This window comes from Schistocerca gregaria, chromosome 1, assembly GCF_023897955.1.
Source record: "Schistocerca gregaria isolate iqSchGreg1 chromosome 1, iqSchGreg1.2, whole genome shotgun sequence".
Taxonomy (NCBI): Eukaryota; Metazoa; Arthropoda; class Insecta; order Orthoptera; family Acrididae; genus Schistocerca; species Schistocerca gregaria.
The window spans coordinates 401,410,586-401,434,425 of record NC_064920.1 but is presented as its reverse complement, the minus strand read 5'-3'; the positions used below and the strand labels follow the sequence as shown (position 1 = coordinate 401,434,425).

Sequence of the window (23,840 nt, the reverse complement as noted above, 5' to 3'; positions counted from 1 at the left end):
ATCCCGGGTTCGAGTCGCCGTCGGGGCACACATTTTCAAATGTCCCCAATAAAGTATATCAACACCTGTTTGCAGCTAGGGTGTCCATTTAATTATCATTTCATTCTAGCAAAGCTGCATGGTCATCAATGGTAACTGTTCTTTCGGGAACAGATACTACCATCATATATAATTAATATATTAAGTTGCCCTACTGTGACGGGTGTTGTATTTGTATCTGTCGTGGCTATCCCACGATCCCAGTTGGAATGAAAGAAGGCATTTGCAGACACATGCTTTAATGCAAAACCTATATTTAGAATATTTCCTTTTATTTGCGTTTACAAATAGCCATATACACTCTGTTGTGTGCAATATGTAACTTCACATTGCATCATATCATCCTTTTTGGTTCTGTAACTGATGCCTGAACACACGTGTAAAAGTAGCCTGCAAGATTTTAATTTCTGCTTTACAAAGATTTTTGAGGATGGGCCAGTCCCTTACCTTAGAAACATAAGCTGATGTAGAAGGCTTACAATATGTGCTAAACTTCCATGTATTTATATGAGTGTGTGTATTATTATCTTCTCAATAAGTCCTTGTTCCTCAAAGAACTTTTTTTTCACATCATTTTCATTAGTAACTCTCTCTGCACAAACATGTACATGTAAACATATGTTACAGTTTTGTTAATAAGAACATGCTTGTTAGCAATAAACTTAAACGTGTGCTCTGTGTTATAGTGGGAGAGTAAATGAAAGTTCTTCGTGTACATATCAAATAAACCTTGATTGTCTAAATTCTGTCCTCCATTTGCACAGAAGGCCAAATATACGTTTTGAAGTAATAACATGACACCTACAATAAATTCATCTCCTCGGGCACCGGTGCACTGCTGTCATTACCATCCATCATCGTCATCACCATCATCATCGTCATCACCTTCATCATCATCATCATCATCTGAAATAAGGCATAGATTTAGTATCTTGGTTTCGCTATGCATGTCTGAAGTATCCACCTCCTGTTGTATATGAGAACAATGAGCAATGTGGCAATTAGCATGTACAACATTAAGTGTAGAAAACAGTGTCTCATAACCAATTTTCTTTTCATTGGGAACAAATGTAACCAAACCCTTTTCATAAATGTTAGGCCAGATGTATTTTTAACATTCACTGTAACAGACCTACCTACAACAATTCACTTCAGTGTAGAAGTGTCTCAAACACTTACGTTAAATCAAAACTCTGAACAAAATGGCATATACATGTCTTGTAGATGGAACCCTACTTTCTCAAAGAAAGTACTACTACCAATATTGTTTCTTTATAACCTGACAGGATTGAAAGGCCACACAGTACCAATCAACTACCTACCCCAACCAATTTGCTATAGAATAGATCACAGTGAAAAAGATTGTTCACCTTTTGATATGTAGATTTAAATGTCTTAAAGTATCCAACTATCCACTCAAATTATAATTTTGTGTGTGTGTGTGTGTGTGTGTGTGTGTGTGTGTGGGGGGGGGGGTTATGTAGGTGCGAGCACATAACACCTCCACATATCTGTGCTCATTTCAGCAACTTGATACACGCTGGAAAGAATCGCTGTGTGGTAAGAACCAACCACCTGTTGAAAGGTTGGGGCTAGAGGTGGAGAAACCGTGTAGCCATCCAATATTTGAGAATGAGAGCTCTTAGAGATTCGTGAAGTTTACACTACTTTCAAACCTTTATGAAACTTTTTCTTACTGACAATCCCCACAGAATGACAAAGGGAAAAAGTTTATCAATTACTACATTTGTGCTGTTAATGCACTCAGCCAAGTGAAGCATAATGTTTTATTTTATGATGCATTTTCTACTAACTCTGTTTCTCATATATTTTGCAGACAGTATTCACATATACCACTGAATGTACCAGAAAAATTACGTTGTTGTACGACAATTAGTTCAGGAGATTTGATGTTATAAACACTGAATGTTGAAAAATTACTGCATCATGCAATACTTTTAAATTTATCACTAAATTATATTCACAACACTTTTTACAGACGGTATTCACATATGCTGCTGAATCTACCTAAAAAAAGTATTTCATTGTACAACACATAGTTTAGGAGATATGACATCAAATACTGAGATGCGAGAAAAACTGCCACATAATGCATGACGTTTTAATTTATTACTTCTTTACTATCAATTCAATTTACAACACATTTCACTGACAATACACACATATACCACTGGATATACATGTTCAGTTACATAAGTTCAGAAGATACAGTGTCATAAACATTGAACTGCATAAGAATGAAAATTCAGTGCAAAATTTGCTACACGTAGAGGTGAAATATTTGTACAAACACATCTGAAATATACTAAATAAGTGTGAAATATATTTGACATGTGAGTATGCATGAAAAGCCACAAGTAAAAAGATCATCTTGAAACTTTGGAATAATTTCAGTCAAATTTTGTACACGTATGAATTACAATCTGTAAAGAAATACCATAGGGGTAGGAACTCCCAGCCTCCTATTGGGGTGAGTGTGATAACATGGAGAGAGAAGAGAGGATGAGGAGATGGACAAACAATAAGGGAGGAGGAGGAAGAGATAGGCAAAGATTGGAGGAGATGGACAAGAGTGGGGAGGGGGAAATGGATAGAGAGAGAGAAGAGGAGGAGATGGACAGATAAAGGTAAGAGTAAGTAATGAACAGAGACGGGGAGGAAGAGAGAGGCACAGACATGGGAAGGAGGAGATGCTGAACAGACAGACGTGGAGGAGGAAATGGATAGGAAAAGGGAAGAGGAGATGGATAGAGAGAGGGGAGAGGAAGAGATGGACAAAAAAGGGTAAGGGGAGGGGAAAATGTGAGAGAGAAGGGGGAGAAGGAGATAGACGGAGAGAGGGAGGAGGAACACATGGACAGAGGGGAGAGGAGCACATGAACAGAGAGGAGATGAGCACATCATATGGACAGTGGGAAGAGGAGCACATGGACAGAGGGGGGGGGGGGAAGGAGCAGATTGACAGAGAGAGGGGGGGGGGGCATGGACAGAGAGAGTGGAGAGGAGGTGATAGAGGGGAGTAGGTGATGGACAGAGAGAGGGGGGTAGGTGAGAGAGTGGGGGAGGTGAAGATGGATGAGGAAGGGGTAGGAGGAGATAGACAGAGAGAGGAGGAAGGAGAGAAGATAGACTAAGCACATATCTGGACAATGCCATGTACTCAGTTAGTGTATAAATCAATCCTGTTTGAATTCGCCACTGAAATGTAATGTTGTGTGGCTAGGGCCTCCCGTCAGGTAGACCGATTGCGTGATGCAAGTCTTTTTAGTTGACTCCACTTAGGTGACTTGTGTGTCAATGGGGATGAGATGATGATGTTGATGATGGATGATGAAGACAACACAATACCCAGCCCATGAGCGGAGAAAATCTCTGACCTAGCCGGGAAAAGAACCTGGCCCCCTTTACGTGGCATTCCGTTGCGCTAACCGCTCAGCTATCGAGACGAACAATTTGACACTAAAAATGGATTGATATAATCCATTGTCTTTAAGCAACTGTTCCAACAATGCTGGCTAACATTAAAACACTGGCACATTTTACAATTATGGTGAAATGACATAATGAGCCGAAGGTGAATCGGGCAAGGAGGCTCTGTACTGCAACCTCCAAGATTACCTGCTCTGAACTCCATGTATTTCTGTATTTTGGCCACCTTAAATGTATAGTGTGTGCCACTATGGTTAACACATTTTAAGAATTGAAGCAGAGACTTTTCATTGCTTGTCAAGTATTTGTGTTCATTCAGAACACCAGCAATTCTACCAAAGTATCGTTTATAACTTTTCTTAATGTTGTATGGTACCGTTACCTTTTCACAGCTGGGATGAAATTTACACATAATCAAGTCTGTGGTGGCTGGTAGAAACCAAATCACAACTATCTCGCAAACGATTCGTTTGCATACCAATTTTTACTGACACTCTTTTGCTTCTATTATCATTTACTGTCAGCTATATGTGTTTATGCCATTAGTTGTGATACACCCTCTATTCATTGTTTTGGATTACCCACTGCAGAAAGATATCATTTTGTTACTTCTTCATGTACTTAAAATCTTTCTTCTCCTTCCCATTGGAGAGCTGTGTGAGGTTCACTCACAATGGCTTCTTGACATGTGTTACGTCAAATGAAAGTATTTTGAACTGCCTTTATCTTATATACTGTGATAGTGTAGAGTTCCTGTTTGTCTTAATTCTGTGGGCATGCACTGAAGTCCTTGTGATCTACAAACACCTTTTTGCTTATAGTGAATGCAGACTGCTTTGGCTCAAATTTTGTATTTTGCACTTTAAATCAAGAAGGATGTCAGTTTGCCAGTACAATTTGAACTGATTTTGAAACCCCATTGTGTAATTTTTGTGTGTTACGACAAGTGTTTCATCAGAAGACTTAAAGGGTTAAAATATAAAACTGTTGTTTGACTTTTCAGAAAGAAATTAAGTTTTTCTTTGCTGTGCTAAATCTTTCAGCATCTGTATTTTTATTTTTGTAGGTGAGGAAGTGAAGATCGTCACTGTACCACCATTTGCAGAATCTGTTTCGGAAGGAGATGTGAGGTGGGAGAAAGGTAATTTGTTTGCTGTTCCTGTCTCTGAATTTGTCTATTAACAAGAAATATCATGCATGTAAACTTCAGTAAATTTATCAGAATACAAAATCTTCTAAATTTATATTGTTAATTCTAGCTGTTGGAGATGCTGTTTCAGAAGATGAAGTAGTTTTGGAAATAGAAACTGATAAGGTATGTGATATGTTTTTGTGGTTGGACACAAATGGCTACCTTTACGGTTAATTTCTACCTTGTTTAAAGCTATGCAAACATAGAAACAACATTCAAAAGTGTCCTGCAGAAGTAACTTTCAGATAACAACTCAATTCTTATTGCCATGGCTGAAAAATTTTTGCTTGTTCCTGAGACTTAGAGGTGGGAAACTATGTTAGTCTGTTAGCAGTGTGCTGGATATTGAAAAGTTTGATGGTCTCAGTTTGCTTACTCTTGTTTTGTAAGTGCTGGCTGTAACAGCAGCAGAAGCAACAGCAGCAGTAGCAGTAGCAGTAGTAGTTTGTGACGTTCGTCTGCTTTATTTCTTCGTTGATAGTCCTTGGTGCCGACATATTGTATTGTTAACGGGCTTAAAAATGAGGGATGGGAGTTCAACATTGACTACTGTAAATGATGTAGCTGACAGTTGCGTTTCACAGTTCTTTACTTTCTTTCACTGTTCACAACCCATAAATATTACAATGTTAATATGGCCAGTTCATTATTAGTTAACTTTTGATAAGGCTCATTAATAGTTTGCAGGCAAATGTCAGCACACCGCTACAATAGTTTACCGTTGAACACCTATGAGCAGTAAAAAACCTAACCACACAGTTCTTGCAGAATAATATGGTAAATTTGCACTATTGAACAGACTCTGACATTGTTTTAACATCAGGCGTATTGATCTTACACTAATTCAATTGCATTATTGTTGCTCTAACTGATACAGATTTCCCCTCTGAAAATCGACCATGGACTGACTGTCTCGGTACCAAAAATCGAGACTTTATATATTTCACAATAATAGATTCTGAAACTATACACTGTTCAATGTTTAATGTACAGAAATTATAATTCAAACAATACTTATTCAATTAACTGAATATATAGAAAAATTCATCCTGTGAAACAGTTACTGCTACCACAAAGGTTAGGCCAAATTATTTGTTTAAATAATAAAATTAACAGATACATTTACGCAAACCATACTTTTGACAAACCTCATAATTACTTTGGTATTAAATAAGGGCTGACTTTGCTAACATGTTTTTGAATAGAGCCAAATAAATACTTTATGAATGCTAGTTGTTATTCTTCCAAATGTTTATAATTAGTACAGAATTTATATTTGTTTATAAGTCAACAGTAGAATAGAAGTCACAAAACAATTATTGATTCCACCTTATAAAAAAAAATTAACTAGGAATAGTCGAAATAAATTAGGAAATTGATTAAATACACAAAACTGAGCACAAAATTAGATCTGGTGCTATATTCTTTAAGACTGAAGGCCAAACTTTCTCTTTTATGGACATGCAGATTATATTCATGTATGTTAATGGTAATTAGGTGAAAATGAAAATAAAATGAATTTAAGGAGGCAGATGGCAAAATGAGAGGAAGTAAAGAGATCCCAGCTTGCTTTGTCAGAAGTTGGCGCAAAACTCTATTTATGACTATCCTCTATTTCATTTAGGAGTAGTGGACAGTCTCCGATCCTAATCACTGTGCCATTAGTGTAATATCCCTGGTTTGAACATTAGACTTTTGATGAATATCATTGACATTTGAAGCTTCAGTTCCATTGACTGATTCTTGGTGTTCATTAAATGTGGTTGAGGTTTCTTCTAGTTAACTCAGACCGTCCTATGTAGAAGGTTCGACTCATATGCAAAAGCTAATCCTGTGCCCTGCCAGGCATCAAAACCTGGAATTCAGTGCATTAACAACAGAAGAATGAGATGAACCATGCACACAGTGGGTCCACTGCCAACACATTACATTACATTTTAAAGAAACTCGGGAAATGGAAATCCTATTTCCTTAAACGGGTTTTTTTTCCTATATAAGAGCTTTTTAGCCATATCACAAATGCACGTTACTTGGCACTTGTTGTTGCGGTCTTCAGTCCTGAGACTGGTTTGATGCAGCTCTCCATGCCACTCTATCCTGTGCAAGCCTCTTCATCTCCCAGTACCTACTGCAACCTACATCCTTTTGAATCTGCTTGGTGTATTCATCTCTTGGTCTCCCTCTACGATTTTTACCCTCCATGCTGCCCTCCAATACTAAATTGGTGATCCCTTGATGCCTCAGAACATGTCCTACCAACCGATCCCTTCTTCTCGTCAAGTTGTGCCACAAACTTCTCGTCTCCCCAATCCTATTCAGTACCTCCTCATTAGTTATGTGATCTACCCATCTAATCTTCAGCATTCTTCTGTAGCACCACATTTCGAAAGCTTCTATTCTCTTCTTGTCCAAACTAGTTATCGTCCTTGTTTCACTTCCATACATGGCTACACTCCATACAAATACTTTCAGAAATGACTTCCTGACACTTAAATATATACTCAATGTTAACAAATTTCTCTTCTTCAGAAATGCTTTCTTTGCCATTGTCAGTCTACATTTTATATCCTCTCTACTTCGACCATCATCAGCTATTTTGCTCCCCAAATAGCAAAACTCCTTTACTACTTTAAGTGTCTCATTTCCTAATCTAATTCCCTCAGCATCACCTGACTTAATTCGACTACATTCCATTATCCTCATTTATTTTTTCCATTATCCTCGTTTTGCCTTCAACTCAGGCATGTGGGAACCAAAAGAACGTGGAATGGAATGATGAGAACATTGAGAAAGTGCACCCGTAAAATAACAGGCGTCACATCCTTGAAACATGTGAAGGGAACGGGTTAGATGAATCATCCTTTATGCTATTGTTGGACTATAAATGTATTTCAAAATGGTTAAGGCTTTTATGGCCACTTGTTGATGTACCACCTGGTGGCTTCTTCGAGTGCTCTTTTGCCAATATTTGTTTAATAAAAGTCAGCCGAAGATCCCAAGACAGAATCCAACAAGCAATACAATAAAAAGCACTTGTTACTATATAAATTCATCACATGTAATATAAAAATGAACATGTTAAAAAGTATCTACCATGTCTTGGTTGACATTGTTATGCTATTGAACAGCAGAGTGTGTAACTGATTAGCTACACATCATTTCTAGTTCTGTATTATGTTCTATATTTCAGACATCAGTGCCTGTTCCTTCACCAGCGGCCGGTGTGATAGAAGAGCGGTTTGTGGAAGATGGAGCAACAGTTAAAGCAGGACAGAAGTTGTTTAAACTCAAAGTAACTGGTATGTAGATGCAACTTACAGAAGTTGACAAAAGATTATAGAAGCTAAATATTATGCTCCTTGTAGTTGTTCACGTTTTTATTGAAAGACGGAGAGTTAAAATGGTGATCATAGTGAACAATAGTGGCTGAGCAACTTTGTATGCATCTCTAGTGATAACTATTTATGAAAAAAGTGAGAAACTTCACATTAGTGTCGGAAAATTGATAGAATGAACTAATACTGAAGTGATGGTTTTTCTATTTTATAACTATGAAGGAATATTTGAAAACCTAACTATGGTGCTTTTAGCCCTATAACACTTTTTTGGGGAAAGAGTGGTAGTAGTTACTGAAATCTGCACCAACATTACAGGTTCTGTTTCGTCATTCTATGTCAAAACGTCCAGAAATTTTGGGAAATGACACCCGTCATCACGCAAATCCTTGAAATTTTGGCTAGTGGAAGTTTACCTAGATGTATTCACATTTCCAAAATGTAAATGTTGCAGGTCAATTACTTTTTCACTTACGATAAAAAGAAGTTGTATAGATTCAGGAATTCAGGCTTTCATAGATGAGCTCCTTTAAAATTTAAAAATGCTATAGTTCCTACAGTTTTTCCAGTGGAAGCTAGCTTCTTGTAGTGAATATCCATCATCTACATCTCAGAAAAAATTGTAAATAATTTCTTTTGAACAAAATCCATGCATGGGCATTACAATTTTTTAAGGTATTGTCCCCTCATAGATACCTTTGAAAAATTTACAAAATTATTATAAATATTCCATTATGTCACACAAAAAGAATCAGTTTGTAGAAGTAATGGGAAGCTTGAAAAACAATGTTATTGTAAAAGAAGTATTGAAGTTGCTAATTCATGACTACCATGTCACCACTAAATTGCTGAAGTTGGCTACATTCGATTTCTGTCAGAACAAATCATATCTGAGAACATTGTTTTCTTGTCACTACATGGATTGCATCATCCAGTTCCTTTGTTTTGAGTTGTGTTCACTGAGCATACAGTTCTGAGTTCTTGTATTGAGTTGTACCGAGTCAGTTATTGGTTAAAAATTCAATTGTTGCAGTTTTTAACTATTCATTCCAAAACAAAAATAAGTCCCCTAATGTTACAATGATAATGTGAAATACTTATGTAACGAAAGAATGGGATAGAACAATTTTTCATTATTTAATTACTTTTTAGGTTACACCAATCATCATTTGAATTATTTACAACAAACATTGCCTTTATGACTGAAGCAGTATGCAAAATACAAGAAGGCAGTGTTTTCGTAGACACTATCTGCAAGATATATGTGATAATGCCCTGACTTGTGCAGATGAACTGACCAGTGAAGAACAAGAACTTTTATTATGGCGAAGCAACATTCATACTGTGATTTAAGTGTTTCATGTGTGTGTTTTAAACACAAAGACAGGTGCCTGGGCAGATTCCCTCTACATAAGAAAATTTGCTGTGATCCCTTCAAGTGCCATAAACTATTTGTTTCATCTGGAGTGCATGAAATTAGTTTAGAAAATACAAAGACCTTCAAAACGAAGGGCTTTAGCGTTATTCCTGGGGAGAAAATGTGGCCAGCCTATATCAAACATATTAATGAAAAACAAGCAAGTGATGACTCATAACCAGACTATATAAATGACAGTAATGTGAATGTGCAGACTCCTAAAAAATCTGTGCTCAGTACTAGCTAACTAGCTTAGGAGTATCTCCTGCAAAGATGCATTCAGTTGCTCGGCATAGTCGGTATGTAGCAACCAAGCAGAATATTGGAATCTGCAGCTGGGGCTCTGAAAACTAAAGTTTCACATACATATCAAGTTGAGCTGGCTGCTGATGCAAGCACTATCCCTGACAGTGATTTAACAGAACTGGAAGAAAACGCAAAACATTATGATGAACTCGTGGGAAAAATCAAACAGAAAATTGAATATGCAAATAATTGTGAAAAAATTCAGTTACTTTTGTGCCACCAACTTGGTCTTGACAGAAAGTTAGTTGCAATTTTCAGGTTTCTGAATATTTGGTACAACAAGCAAGAGCTCTTTTAATGGAGAAGGATATTTTATCGATGGCTAAGCAGAAAAGAGGAAAGACATTGCCACGTGATACAGTGCAAAAAGTAAAGAGTTTTTATTTGGATGACGAAAACACAAGAATAATGCCTAGGGAAAAGGACAAAGTGAACACCAGCAAAAATATCTATGAACAAAAGCTTCTTGTTTTAAGTAATTTAACTGAACTGTATTCCCTCTACAAAAAAAGTATCCTGGAGACAAAGCAGGAGTCTCAAAATTTGCTTCTTTTTGACCAAAACAGTGTTTACTTGCAGGGTCATCAGGAACACATACTGTATGTGTGTGCATTAACCACCAAAACAATAAATTGCTTCTAAATTCCATTTCTATTAAAGAAACATACGTAGATGTAATTAAAATAATAACATGTAATATCAATAACAGAGCCTGTGTGCTTCGCCTGTTAAAAATGCCCCACCAGTTATTAGCTTCAAACCCACTTAGAAAATGAAATGGAAGACAATTCTGATGTGCTGGTTCAGTACAGGCAATGGGTATCAACTGAAAAGATGACTTTAAGTGTTCAAATCACTCCTCTATCTGAATTCTGTGACACACTAATTAAGGAAATTGTTCACACTCTTTTATTTCTCTGTTACAATCTGATTATCTGAAAATGAAGAAGGAAACGGTGATGAAGGATTAGTGTTAATTTTAATGGATTTCAGTGAAAATCTCAATTTTGTTGTTCAAGATGAAGTACAGGGGTACCATTGGAACAATGACAGCTGCACTCTTCACACTGCCATATATACATTACAAAAAAGACATAAAGTTACATGCAAAAAGTATTTGTATTGTTTCTGGTGATCTAGAACATAATGTTGCCGGTGTACCAGACTCAGAAGATTGTATTGAATTTTTTTAAGTGTGTATTTCCTGTAATCCATCTTGCATATGTTGAATATTTCACTGATGGTTGTGCTGCACAATATAAAAATTGTAAGAATTTCAGAAATTTCTACTAGCATGAACACGACTTCAACGTAAGTGCAGCTGGTCATTTTTTGCTATCAGCCATGGCAAATCTCCCTGTGATGGTACTGGTGGCACTGTAAAAGACTTGTCACAAAAACAAGTTTGCAAAGAGTGTACAAAGATCAAATACTTACAGCTTCACAGGTATTTGAATTTTGTTACAAGAATCTGCACGGTATTTCATTTCTCTTTTCTTTAAAAGATAAAATGACGCAAGTCAGACAATATCTTTCTCAGCACTTCACAAGTGCAAAAACAATTCCTGGAACATGATCTATGCATCACATTGTACCAATATAACCAACCAGGATTGGAGCAAAAAGGCTGAGCTGTGATACAGACTTAAGTATCTTGCATGATTTCTCAGATGCACTTCTGCCATTAATGCCAGAATGCACTGTGTAGCCCACCTGCTATGTTGCATGTGCATATGACTCTTCTTGGTATTTGGGATTTCTTGAGAAGGTGAATTGTGAAGAAGAAGAAGAAGAAGAAGAAGAAGAAGAAGTTGTTACAGAAGGTTCGTGCATCCACATGAACCATCCCCATCCTTCTGTTGGCCTGATAATGATGTTTGGAATGCAGATTGCAGCACCAGCATTTTGTGCAGTGTTGACTATATTGGCTTTTGACAAAATGTTTAAATATTATAAACAAAATGCTATGTATTTTTAGATTGAGTTAATTTGGTTGTGGCAGAGGTAAGAAAGTGTCCTTGTGTCATACAATGTACAAGTTGCCCCACATTTTATAATTTGTTTCATATATTGCAATTTTTGATCAAGTTGGATATTATGCGTACTTATGTTGTTAATGTCTCTTGGTATTTCCCCCCCCCCCCCCCCCCCCAATTCCCACACACACACACACACACACACACACACACACACACACACACACACACACACACACACACACACAGAGAGAGAGAGAGAGAGAGAGAGAGAGAGAGAGAGAGAGAGAGAGAGAGAGAGAGAGAGATCCCCAGTGCCATTCATTTCTTAAAACTGATTTTTTGTTGAAACTTCCTGGCAGATTAAAACTGTGAGCTGGACCAAGACTTGAACTCGGGACCTTTGCCTTTCAGGGGCAAGTGCTCTACCATCTTTTCAGCAAGGTTCGCAGGAGAGCTTCTGTAAAGTTTGGAAGATAGGAGACGAGGTACTGGCAGAAGTGAAGCTCTGGGGATGGCACGTGAGTCACGCTTGGGTAGCTCAGATGGTAGAGCACTTGCCTGCGAAAGGCAAAGGTCCTGAGTTTGTCTTGGTCCGGCACACAGTTTTAATCTGCCAGTAAGTTTCATATCAGCACACACTCCGCTGCAGAGTGAAAATCTCATTCTGATTTTTTGTTGATGAAACTTTATTATTTATAGATAACTTTCTAATTTTTTCAGTGTTTTCCATAGGCACGGGGCAATTGTCCAAAATATTTTTTTCTAATTTAACAGTACAATTAAATCAAATTAATTTATAAAAATTTAATTGAACAATTCTAGCATGTTTTCAGAAAGGATGTTCAGGGAATAAACTGTCAGCATACCATTTTTTGTTTAAAAACTGCAGCCAGTTTTCAGATTTTTACAGTTCGTTTTGAAGTTACGCATTGCGTCCAACTTTCAGCAATTGCTACCAATAGAATGTATAAACAGCAATAAAAATTGGCAAAAGTTCATGATATTAGACACAAAAACAGTGCACAAAATCTCAGTTCACAACTAGATAATGTGTGTCATGGCCTGGATGACTTGACATGGAATGACCCTGTTGTTGTATTAGAAAAGTGTAGTTTTGTTGATTATGTCAGTTTTATATATGCTGATGAGCCAAAGGATTATGACCACATGCTTAATAATGCATTGCTCCCCCATACTGGCCCATATCATTGGCATCAATATGAAGCAGGATTTTTGAACATATATTGTGTTCCAACATTACAATTACCTCGAAGAGGATGGTCTGTCAATGCACATCAACATGGATTTAGAAAAAAACATTGTTGTGAAACACAACTAGCTGTTTACTGACACGGGATGTTGAGTGCTGTTGACAAGGGATTTCAAATTGATTCCATATTTCTGGATTTCCAGAAGGCTTTTGACACTGTACCACACAAGCAGATATTAGTGAAATTGCGTGCTTATGGTATATTGTCTCACTTATGTTATTGGCTTTGTGATATCCTGTCAAAGAGTTCATAGTAACTGACAGAAAGTCATCGAGTAAAACAGCAGTGATTATGGCATTCCCAAGGTAATGTTATAGGTCCTCTGCCATTCCTTATTTATATAAACAATTTAGGAGACAGTCTGAGCAGCCGTCTTACGTTGGTTTGCAGTTTATGCTGTGCTTATCATGTGGTAAAGTCATAAGAATATCAGAAAAAATTGCGAAACAATTTAGAAAAGATATCTGTATGGTGCGAAAAGTGGCCATTGACTCTAAAATGAAAAGTGTGAGGTCATCCATATGAGCACTAAAAGGAATCTGTTAAACTACGGTTTCATGATAAATCAGTCAAATCTGAAGGCTGTAAATTCAACTAAGTAATACAAAGGAATTACAATTACAAACAACTTAAATTGGAAAAAAATATAGAAACTTTTGAGGGGAAGACAAACTACAGACTGAACTTTATTGACAGAACACTTAGAACATGTAACAGGTCTATTTAAGAGACTGGCTACACTACATTTGTCCATCCTCTTTTGGAGTACTGATGCACAGTCTGGGCTCCTTACCAGATAGAACGAATAATAGTGCATTGAGAAAGTTCAAAAAAATAGCAGCACGTTTTGTATTATCCCAAAGCAGGGGGGAGAGAGTCATGAACTTGATACAGGATTTGGGCTGGACATCATTAAAACAAAGACGTTTTTTTGTTGCAGTGGGCTCTTCTCACAAAATTTCAATCACCATCTTTCTCTGAATGCGAAAATATTTTGTCGACATCAACTTACATAGGGAGAAACCATCATCATAATAAAACAAGGGAAATCAGAGCTCGCATGGAAGAGATATAGGTGTTCGTTTTTTCTGCGTGCTGTTCAAGACTGAAATAATAGAGAATTATTATGGAGGTGGTTAAATGAACCCTCTTCCAGATACTTAAGTGTGATTTGCAAAGTATTCATTTAGTTGTTAGCATGTAGATGTAGCTTACCCTCTACATAGCATTGATCAAGCACCCATTATCACTTGTTCTTGCATTTTAAAAAAATAGTGTTAGGTAGTTAGCACCATGACAACAAGGCTGATGGAGAAATGGCTGTCCATCCGCCCCAAGTCAGTTGGCAGATGTTTGTGGGAATGGAAGCCTGATGTTGGTTATTCATAATGATAACTGTCTTAAATATTAGTGTGAATTATATTGAAAAGTTATATAGAATTTCATTTAAAAATGTTAGAGTTCTTACCAGTGTTAAATCTTGGTTAAATGTTCACATAGATACAAATATTGTGCCCTTATCAATATGATGCATTTCTTCTTATGGATATCCTTAATTAAGCCTTTTTTTCTGGCTGTTAATTCTCGTAATGTAAATGACTCTTAATTCAGTTTCTTGTATGCTCGCATGATTCCGCCAATATTTCAAACTTTTGTATTTGTTCTATTTTATCTATTAATCATGGTTCTTGCCATAAATTTTGGAGGAGTTTTCATATTTATCCAGTGCTTGCAACCTTTCACCGAGGTTTACTAAGATTATATTATTGTTTTTCTACTGCTAATGTAGTATTCACCTAAATCCTACGTTTGACCTAGAGCATTGCATTGTGTACTGGTGGATCCCTCTTCTGCGGTACCACATATTTCACTACTCTTATAACACAAACATTCCATATTCCAGTTTCACTAATTCAAAACCATTCCTTAAATATTATTTCTTCTTTATCAGAATGGGATGCTAGAGGTCCCGCACTGCTTGGCAAAAGAACAGTCTTCAGGGCCTGAAATTTCTAAGTGTTTTGGCAATCTGTCTTTACGTGCATTACAGCTGCCATCTATCACAAAGCGAAAAAAGTGGTCCAACTAAAACATTCATATTGTAATTAATATCCGTTTGACCTATGGCAGCGCCATCTAACGGGCCAACCATAGCGCCATCTGGTTTCCCCTTTCAAGCTAGACAAGTTACGTTCTCTGTAGTTTCTTCGTTTGACGCTTATTTCCTGAGATATTTGGCCCGGTCACGATAAATGGACCACCCTGTATAAGGTGTTACATCACTCTGTGTAATTTATCTAGTATTGTAAGGGACCTGTAACATAATATGTGAAATGAAAAAGAAAAAGAGATTGCTTGTCAAAAATTTCGAATTTTGAGTTGCTGTAATTTTTACACTCTACATTAAATTCTGAATAATCTGAAGGAAAAAAGCACTCTCTCTAAATTTGAGTGAGTCATGACAAGTTTAATATTGGTGATGGACAATGGGTGATTTGAGATAATGCTGAAGTTTCACTTTATTGGCATAGTTTAATTTGACATATTTAAGAAACAAATTCTGCATTTGTATTACCCTTAAAATGTCCATTGTCAAGTGATACAGACTTTTTAAAGTTAACATTACTTAGTAAGAGTTTAACCCCTTCAGATCTACAGCACGTTATAGTGTACAAACATTTGCTACCAAATAAATTGGCCAGAAAAAATTAGTTTATCCTGCACAGCCTTTTTTTTTATTAAAAAAAAGCCGTTAAGGGTCCGAAAAGAGTAAAATTTTGAATTCACTAAACCCCCAAAAATATATTACTAAAATCTCATATTGTGTAGTGGCCAAATGATTTGATTTTCTACTTCTAAAACACTTGTGTCTGAAGGGGCTCAAGTTCCATCACAAACAGCATTTTGCCTCCTATTTGGCTCTGGAATATCTGACTGATTGGTTCATTCCACCGGATCCTTATTGTCACTGACTTGAGGTTCTGGTTCGAATTCTGATTCTACTTCAGGACACAGAATGTCTTTTTATTTATTTTCAAAACCAGTCCTGGTGCTTCTAAAAAGACAATCTTTTCAATGTTTTGTCATCCCTGCTGGAATTACTGCACCAGGAAACCCAGCAGGTTCATTTTTTTTGGGAAAGATGCGGTGCACGAATCCATTTCCATCAGTGTCCATTTTGCAATGTACAGTATCTTTGAAGCTAACAAGCTCAAAGTGGATATGTTTAGTTGTGTGAGATACTTCGTTAGCATTGCTGTTCTTCAAGACAGCCATATTTATTCACAGCAACTGCAACTTTTTTCATTTCTAGCAGCAACAACAGAGCTGACATGTGTTGTAGTTGTCGATTTTTGCTGCTACAGTAATGTCAGCTGTTAGCTGGCATTTTAAGGCCGTCAACTGCAAATTGGTAACATCTGTAGGCATTTATAACTGTCTTGTAAAAATTAATCACTTGTGTTGACTGGCATTTTTGTTTTCATAAGGCCTTTTTCTTTTATCCAAAGCTATGCTGATCTCCTTAAAATGCCTATAAAATTTAGGAAATACTATTTTGTGAAGGGTAGCACACGCAGGTGCGAGATTTAGAACGGGGACCTCTTGTCAGGACTGTCCTTTTTGAGAAGACTGAAATCAATTGCTTTTAAGGATATAAATGACTCCTGTTGGGTTAAAAGGTCTTTTAAATTGATATGAGCTTGTACAAAAGAAGTAAATTATTGCACTATGCAAAAAATGAAAATAGTTATTTTAGACATTATCGAACATTTTTCTTGTACTGAAAATTTTATTTCTCCAACGGGAAGTCCTTTTTCACCTTCTGTCTCACATATTATGATATCACATACTTATATTTTAAGATTCTCCTGTAAGTAACTGAAGATGTCTCACAGGTGCTGCTCCTGCAAAGCCGAAGGCAGAGGCGGCAGCCAAGGCTCCATCAGCAGCTCCACAGCCAGCTGCAGCTGCTGCGGCTCCTCCTCCCCCACCACCGCCACCACCGCCTCCCTCCGCTGCTCCCAGTGCTCCAGCACCTAGTGCTCCTCCCACACCTCCACCACCAAAACCACAGGCACCAATGAGTTCCATTCCTGTGGCAGCCATCAGACATGCACAGGCCATTGAGGCAGCCACTGTCAAAGTTCCTCCTTCTGATCCTACGTCAGAGATATCGGGAACACGAACAGAACAAAGAGTCAAGATGAACAGAATGCGGCAACGCATAGCACAACGTCTGAAGGAAGCACAGAATGTTAATGCTATGCTAACAACATTTAATGAAATTGATATGGGGTTGGTAAACAAAAAGTTGCTGTTTACGTTTTTCTGTAAAATACACTTTTTCACAAAATTAACCTAATGTGTACAATCATGGGGAATAAATTTATTAATTATTTAAAGCACGTTTTTTTTTTCTTTTACAGAAATATAATGGAGTTCCGGAAACAACATATGGAGACTTTCCAGAAGAAGTATGGCATTAAGTTTGGTTTCATGTCTGCTTTTGTAAAAGCGTCGGCATATGCTTTGCAAGATCAGCCAGTGGTAAATGCTGTGATTGATGGCAATGAGATTGTGTATAGAGATTATGTTGACATCTCTGTTGCTGTTGCTACACCAAAAGTAAGTTGTTTTTTTTTCACCTTCAGCTGCTAACTTCTTGCTTTATTCTGAGTGAACTTTACAATTTCGGTTTTAAGCCATTTTCAGCTACACTTGATGTAAATTATGGTAGGGAATCATCAAATCTGTGATGGCAAATATAGCCATACGGTCCTCTTGCTCTATCTTGAATATAAATATATGTCCTTAGACTAGAATTGTCAACATCGATATAGGAAAAACTGTAAAGTTGTGTCGCTACTTATGAAAACACATTGCCAGGTTAAATTCACATTCACTTCTAAGTAACATGTATTCCCACTTGCTGCACATGCTATGACTAAACAACAGTTTATTGAACTGTAATTAGACAGAATTACCTGCAGTTTTTGCTAATTGAGTTTATCCTTACCACTGGCAGATGTTTCTCATCACATATACTGAAGGATGTTGTACTAAAAAGTTAGTGTTCCACCATATTGCATTCCGCCACTATTAATGATATTTAATTAAAGTGGTAAGGGGGAGGGGTGTGTGAATTTGCCAAGGTTGTTCGTAAGTGTAACGTGTCAGTTCACTGAATTTAATATTAATGGGCTTCCCTAGGTAGTAGTCAGCAATGATGCAAAGATGAGTGTTAGAATTTTTCAGGCCATTCCATCCTAGGAATTTTCAAGTTAGTGTTCCATTATTGTCACTTAGAATGTCAACTTTGCATTGACAGTAAGGATGTGTTTTCTTCAATTTTGCGTGTGCTCCACAGAGTCAGTGATGGAGTACATGTTTTGTCAAAACTGGAAAGTTCACATCAAATACATAGATTTTTGTTGTTAGAAAAATATCATTTTATGTAATGGGGTGGTTACTTGCTGTACCCAGGAAGTTTGTACAGTGTACTTATATTTAATAGGTTTTTTGTGTCTGTTCAAGTTCAGTTTAGAGTTAAAAAAAACAAATGAGAGGTGTGAGTATTATCTAATGATTGGTTTAATAAATCTTTGTTGCAAAATACTGGCATGAATTATTTACAGAAAAAAGAAAAACTGGGGGTAGCCGACCTAGGGAAAAATCAGATGAGGTTCAGGAGAACTATTGGAACATGTGAAGCAATATTGACCACTTACCATATAATATTACCATAGAAGATATGTCGGTGAAAGGCAAACCTATTTTTATAGCATTTGTAGATTTAGTAAAGCATTTGGCAATGTTGACTGGTCTAGAATCCTTGAAATACTGAAGATGATGTGATTTCAATCCAAAGACTGATTTCATACAGCTCTCCCCACTAATCAATCATCTGTAAGTCCTCTTCATCACTGTGTTCTAACTGCAACCTATGTACATGTGAATCTGCTGGCTGTAGTCATACCTTGCTTTCCCACAGCAATTTTTACTTCTCATGCTTCCTTCCATTAAGAAATTTACAATTTCTTGATGCCCCAGGATGTGTCCTGTCAACCAAGCCCTTCATGTAGTCAACCAGTCCCACACATTTCTTTTCTCCTCTATTCAGTTCAGTACATCCCCATTAGTTTTTTGATACACCGATCTAATATTAAACAGTCTTCTATAGCAACTCATTTCAAAAGCTTCTTTCTCTTGTTGTCTGAACATTTCACTTCTTTACCATGCCACAGACTTCCTATCACTTAAATTTAAATTTGAAGTCAGCAAATTTTCTCATTTTAGGAACACTTTTCTCGCTGTTGCCAGTCTGCATTTTATATTCTCTCTCTACTTTGGCCATTGTGTGTTATTTTGCCTCCCAAATAGTAAAACTCATCTGTTACTTTTAGATTCTCATTCCCTCAGCATCACCTAATTTGATTACATTCCATTACCTAGTTTTACTTCTGTTGATGTTTTCAAGACTTTATCCATTCTGTTCAACTTCTCTTGCAAGCCTTTTGCCATCTCTGGGTTGAATTTGCAGACCTGAAAGCTTATTATGAAACTGCCTGGCAGATTAAAACTGTGTGCTGAATCAAGACTCGAACCTGGTACCTTTTCCTTTTGGGGCAAGTGCTGTAGCAACTGAGCCACCCAAGCAACTGAGCCACCCAAGCATGACACACAAACTTTACTTCAACTGTACCTCATCTCCTTCCTTCCAAGCTTCACAGTTCTATGGAACTTGGGACTAGTACTGCTGGAAAAAAGGATGTTGCGGAGAGACAGCCTGGCAGTGGTAAAGCTTTCAGGACAGATCATGAGTCGCACCTGGGTGGCTCAGTTAGTAGACCATTTGCCGACAAAAGGCAAAGATGCTGACTTTAAGTCCCAGTTTTAATCTGCCAGGAAGTTTTATATCAGTGCATCCTCTACTACAAAGTGAAAATTCATTCTTAATGCTTGTGTTTTCCTACCTGAATTTCAATTACCTTTCCAAATTTTCCTTGGTTTCCTTTTCTTCATGTTTAATTTAAGTCCTGCGGTTTCTTCCTGAACAGCTGCAAACTATCCTTGCAACACTTCACACGATTCCATTTTTGGTCAAGCGCGAGCAATCGTGGAGCCCATCTTGCGGATAGTTTTCTCATGTCCAAATGTTTATGCAAAATATTATGTACTCATTGATTTGAGATGCCCACAGCACTAGCAATCTCACACACCTTAACTCTTCTGTCATCCATTACCATATCATGGAGTTTATCAATGATTTATGGGGTCATAACCTCCACAGGGCGTCCAGAAAGTTCAGCATCACTCATGCCCATATGGCCACTCCGAGAATTTTGAAACCACTTATAAACTGTTCTAATTGAAGATGCAGAATCACCATAGTGTTACCAAGCTTCTCATTAGTCTCCTGAGCCTTTTTGCCTTTAATCACCTTAGTTTCCAATTCTTCTTTGTCCATTTTTTGACAATCACTGGACTTCTTTGATTCACGCAAATTCCAAACACAAAGAAATAGACCAATATGGCTGAAACTTGATGTGCATTCTTTCCAAAGATGCTACTAACTAAACATGACCTCGATATGCACCGGTGGTGTCATCTCTCGGACTTTGCACGGGCTTTTCAAAGACTCCTCGTAGTAGCTTCAACTTGTGTGTGCATGTCAGTTTCCATTTAATGAAGCACTGTTGCCAGCCTTCTCTGCAGTAATTAGACCATATTGATAACTTCCTGTCTAGAGTTAAACATTCCCAGTTTGCTAAGCTGAAGAGTATCATTTGATTTAAATTGCAAGAACACTATAGTAATATGTGGACATGTGTATATGAGTGTGCATTTTCTTTTCCATCAGTGCCGTAAAATGTAACTATTTGTTATCTGTATAAAATTAAAACAGATGGCCATCAGATAGTTTTGACAACAATATTGTGATATTCAGCACCTGATGTTGACTATCCATTGCAGTACTATTCACATAGTGTGGCATACAACCTTAAAGAAGTAATTATGTTGTTATACTATTAACAGAGCTGACTAAATAATCAAACTTTTATCTTGAAACTGCATAGAAAAGATATAATCGATCTTGGAAAAGAATTCGAATTTTGCCTAGCTCTGACTTTCCAGCATAAGCAATCAACTTGACCTTATTTAACTATTATCTTTGCTCTTTTAAATGACAAATTTTAGACTGGGCATGTTAACACACACACACACACACACACATTCTCTCTCTCTCTCTCTCTCTCTCTCTCTCTCTCTCTCTCTCTCTCTCTCTCTCTCTCTCTCTCTCTTCTATATGCTCGGCACTGATTGACTATCATTTTATATAACTGTTGCTCCACAACAGTGTAGTTTTGATCCAGGATGACTAAAAACAAATGGTTTAGTAGCCAACATGAATTGTGATAATGGGTATAGCCCTCTGTTTTCTGTGCTGCTGGCAGGAGATAGCTACATGCAACAACATTTGTGAGGCTGCCCCTTTAAGCATGGCAGTATACACAGCAGTCAAAGGCACAAAATACAATGATTTGCCTTGGCTGCCAGCAGATATTGTGGAGCAACTGGCTTGCCCCTCATGCACTGATAGTAGCCAGCAGGAATTAAAATAAAAGCTATCAAGTAAGGTTGTCAGTCCCACCTTTTTTCTCCTGCCATCCAATCAAAATAGAGTCCAACGAATTTCCTGACAAACAAACTATGAACAGGATGCAATTATAGTGTGTAAAACCTGAATGTAGCACTGGCCCAGAGTAAATAAGTTTCCCTGATGAAGGCCATTTGCAACAGTGGTTGAAATGTTTTTTTAACCATGATGTCAATGCAGTTCCATACCTGCATTCATTTTACTGGAGATGATAACTACTGCTGAAACTTCCAACTTCAGAAATGACTTTCTTGAAAGAACTATGAAGGGTACTGTTTATTGCAACATGGCAATGTGAATTTTCATTCTAACAAAAAAATGTAGTAACAAATTCTAAATCCTCCTTCCGAGCAAAGTACTTTCTGTCTCTTGGGTAGCCTGAAAAATCCATTCGAAGTATTTGATTTGGGGATAGTTGTACCCTTATATTACTGCATAATTGTGATTAAGATGCCCTGGTCTGTAGATTTACTTTCCTACCAAGTAGATTCTACAGGCTCTAGTTAATGAAGGCAGTCAGAAGGACTAGGAGTTCTGTGAAAAATTATCTCTTGATTTCCTATCAGCAGGTGATGGAATCTTGATTATTCTGCATTTATTCTAATGAGGTATATAATTTTTTACGTATTACTTTGCTGTGTCATGTGCATAAAACACACATGCCTGCTGGCTATACTACAAAGATTTTCTGTTAGTAACTGTGTACATTAGGGGTAACAATTTGTGTATACCATATTATACTTCTGTATGACCTTTTTTCTATTATGGGATCATATGTTCAGTTTCAGGCTCAGTATATTGCTTTGTTACTTGTGTCGTGAATAAACTTTCCTTTTTTCAGTTTTGGTAAAAGAAAAGAAACAAATGTGTAATGAGTGAGGATTTAGTTTACTGTGTATGATGTGTTTTCATCAAATTGTCTCTCAGGAATTAATATTTACTTTTTCCTCAGGGGCTGGTAGTACCAGTTCTGCGAAATGTTGAATCAATGAGCTATGCTGACATTGAGCTGGGGATAGCTGCACTTGGTGAGAAAGCTCGAAAAGGAGCGCTTGCAGTGGAGGATATGGATGGGGGGACCTTCACTATTAGTAATGGAGGTATCTTCGGTTCTCTGCTGGGTACACCTATTATAAATCCACCCCAGTCTGCTATTTTGGGTATGCATGCTATTGTGGAACGACCTGTTGCCATCAAAGGACAGGTAAGTGTTGTTACGGGTGTCTGGTTCTGAAAGATTTCCACTCTTGTAAATGAAATTTGTGTCTAAGCCTTGTGAGTATATTCCTCTTATAATACAAGTAACTCTACTGTTAATTGTAGCAATAACTGAAGATTCATGAAGCCTCCATGAAGCTGAATACATTCGTTAAGTAAATTAATATGTACCGTGTCAAACACTAACATCATTAGCTCTTGAAAGGATTACTGTTAATTTTACACAGCAGTCGCATATGTATTTTAGATTCATCATCAGTTGACATACAAATCAAGATAAAAACTTTGGACTGTTGTCTGTGACCTGTTTTTATATTGCACACATTCAGAACATTGCTCTAATTTATAGGTAGGACTTCAAACCTTCAGTGATCACTGTATTTTCATCTCATGCCAATGGAGCTGACATTTCATGTGGAAATCCATTAAAAATTGATACAAACTGTTACCTGCATCTATACCCAAGGTCACTAATGCATCCTAGTGCCACTGCACTTAATCCATAGATAGCCGGTTTAAATCGTGGTGGTGGATGAAGTTTTCATCACCAGTGTTTGTCTAGTAAGAGTAGATGAACTGGTGTTGTGAAATTTGTGATCAGTAGCTTTTCCACTAATTTCCTGGACTTATCGGACTAGTCCAGTTTCCAGCTTGTGTGTGGAGCCTGGTTAGTCTCCACTATCTATTCAGTCTCTTCTCCTCATGGGATGCCAACCATAGAGGGTTCTGCCTGTTCCCACATTACAAGCATCCATCTCTGTTGCCCAGCTGCCACTGGAATGTCTGTTATGTAACCATCCATGGGCAACGAGGCCATTTGATTCCATGTGAGTGAGTGTCTTGAGTATTGTAGGTAGAGGGCATTAACATCCAATGCCAGGGGTGGATGGCCATGGCTACTAAAGATGTCAACTGACTGAGTACAGGGAGAATTTCACCTCAAATTACATTTTTAAAACTAAATTTTATGAGAT

The 23,840-nt window shown here is 37.3% G+C and overlaps 1 protein-coding gene across 1 annotated transcript in view; it reads left to right on the top strand.

Moving 5' to 3' along the window:
* LOC126349195 (dihydrolipoyllysine-residue succinyltransferase component of 2-oxoglutarate dehydrogenase complex, mitochondrial) overlaps window positions 1–23,840 on the top strand; it is a 54,279-nt gene that overhangs the window by 20,339 nt on the left and 10,100 nt on the right. Inside the window, exons 4-9 of the mRNA XM_050002410.1 lie at window positions 4,556–4,630; window positions 4,749–4,804; window positions 7,872–7,980; window positions 16,886–17,285; window positions 17,417–17,615; window positions 22,601–22,852. Of these exons, the coding sequence (XP_049858367.1) occupies window positions 4,556–4,630; window positions 4,749–4,804; window positions 7,872–7,980; window positions 16,886–17,285; window positions 17,417–17,615; window positions 22,601–22,852 (1,091 nt within the window). The remainder of the gene's footprint in view (window positions 1–4,555; window positions 4,631–4,748; window positions 4,805–7,871; window positions 7,981–16,885; window positions 17,286–17,416; window positions 17,616–22,600; window positions 22,853–23,840) is intronic.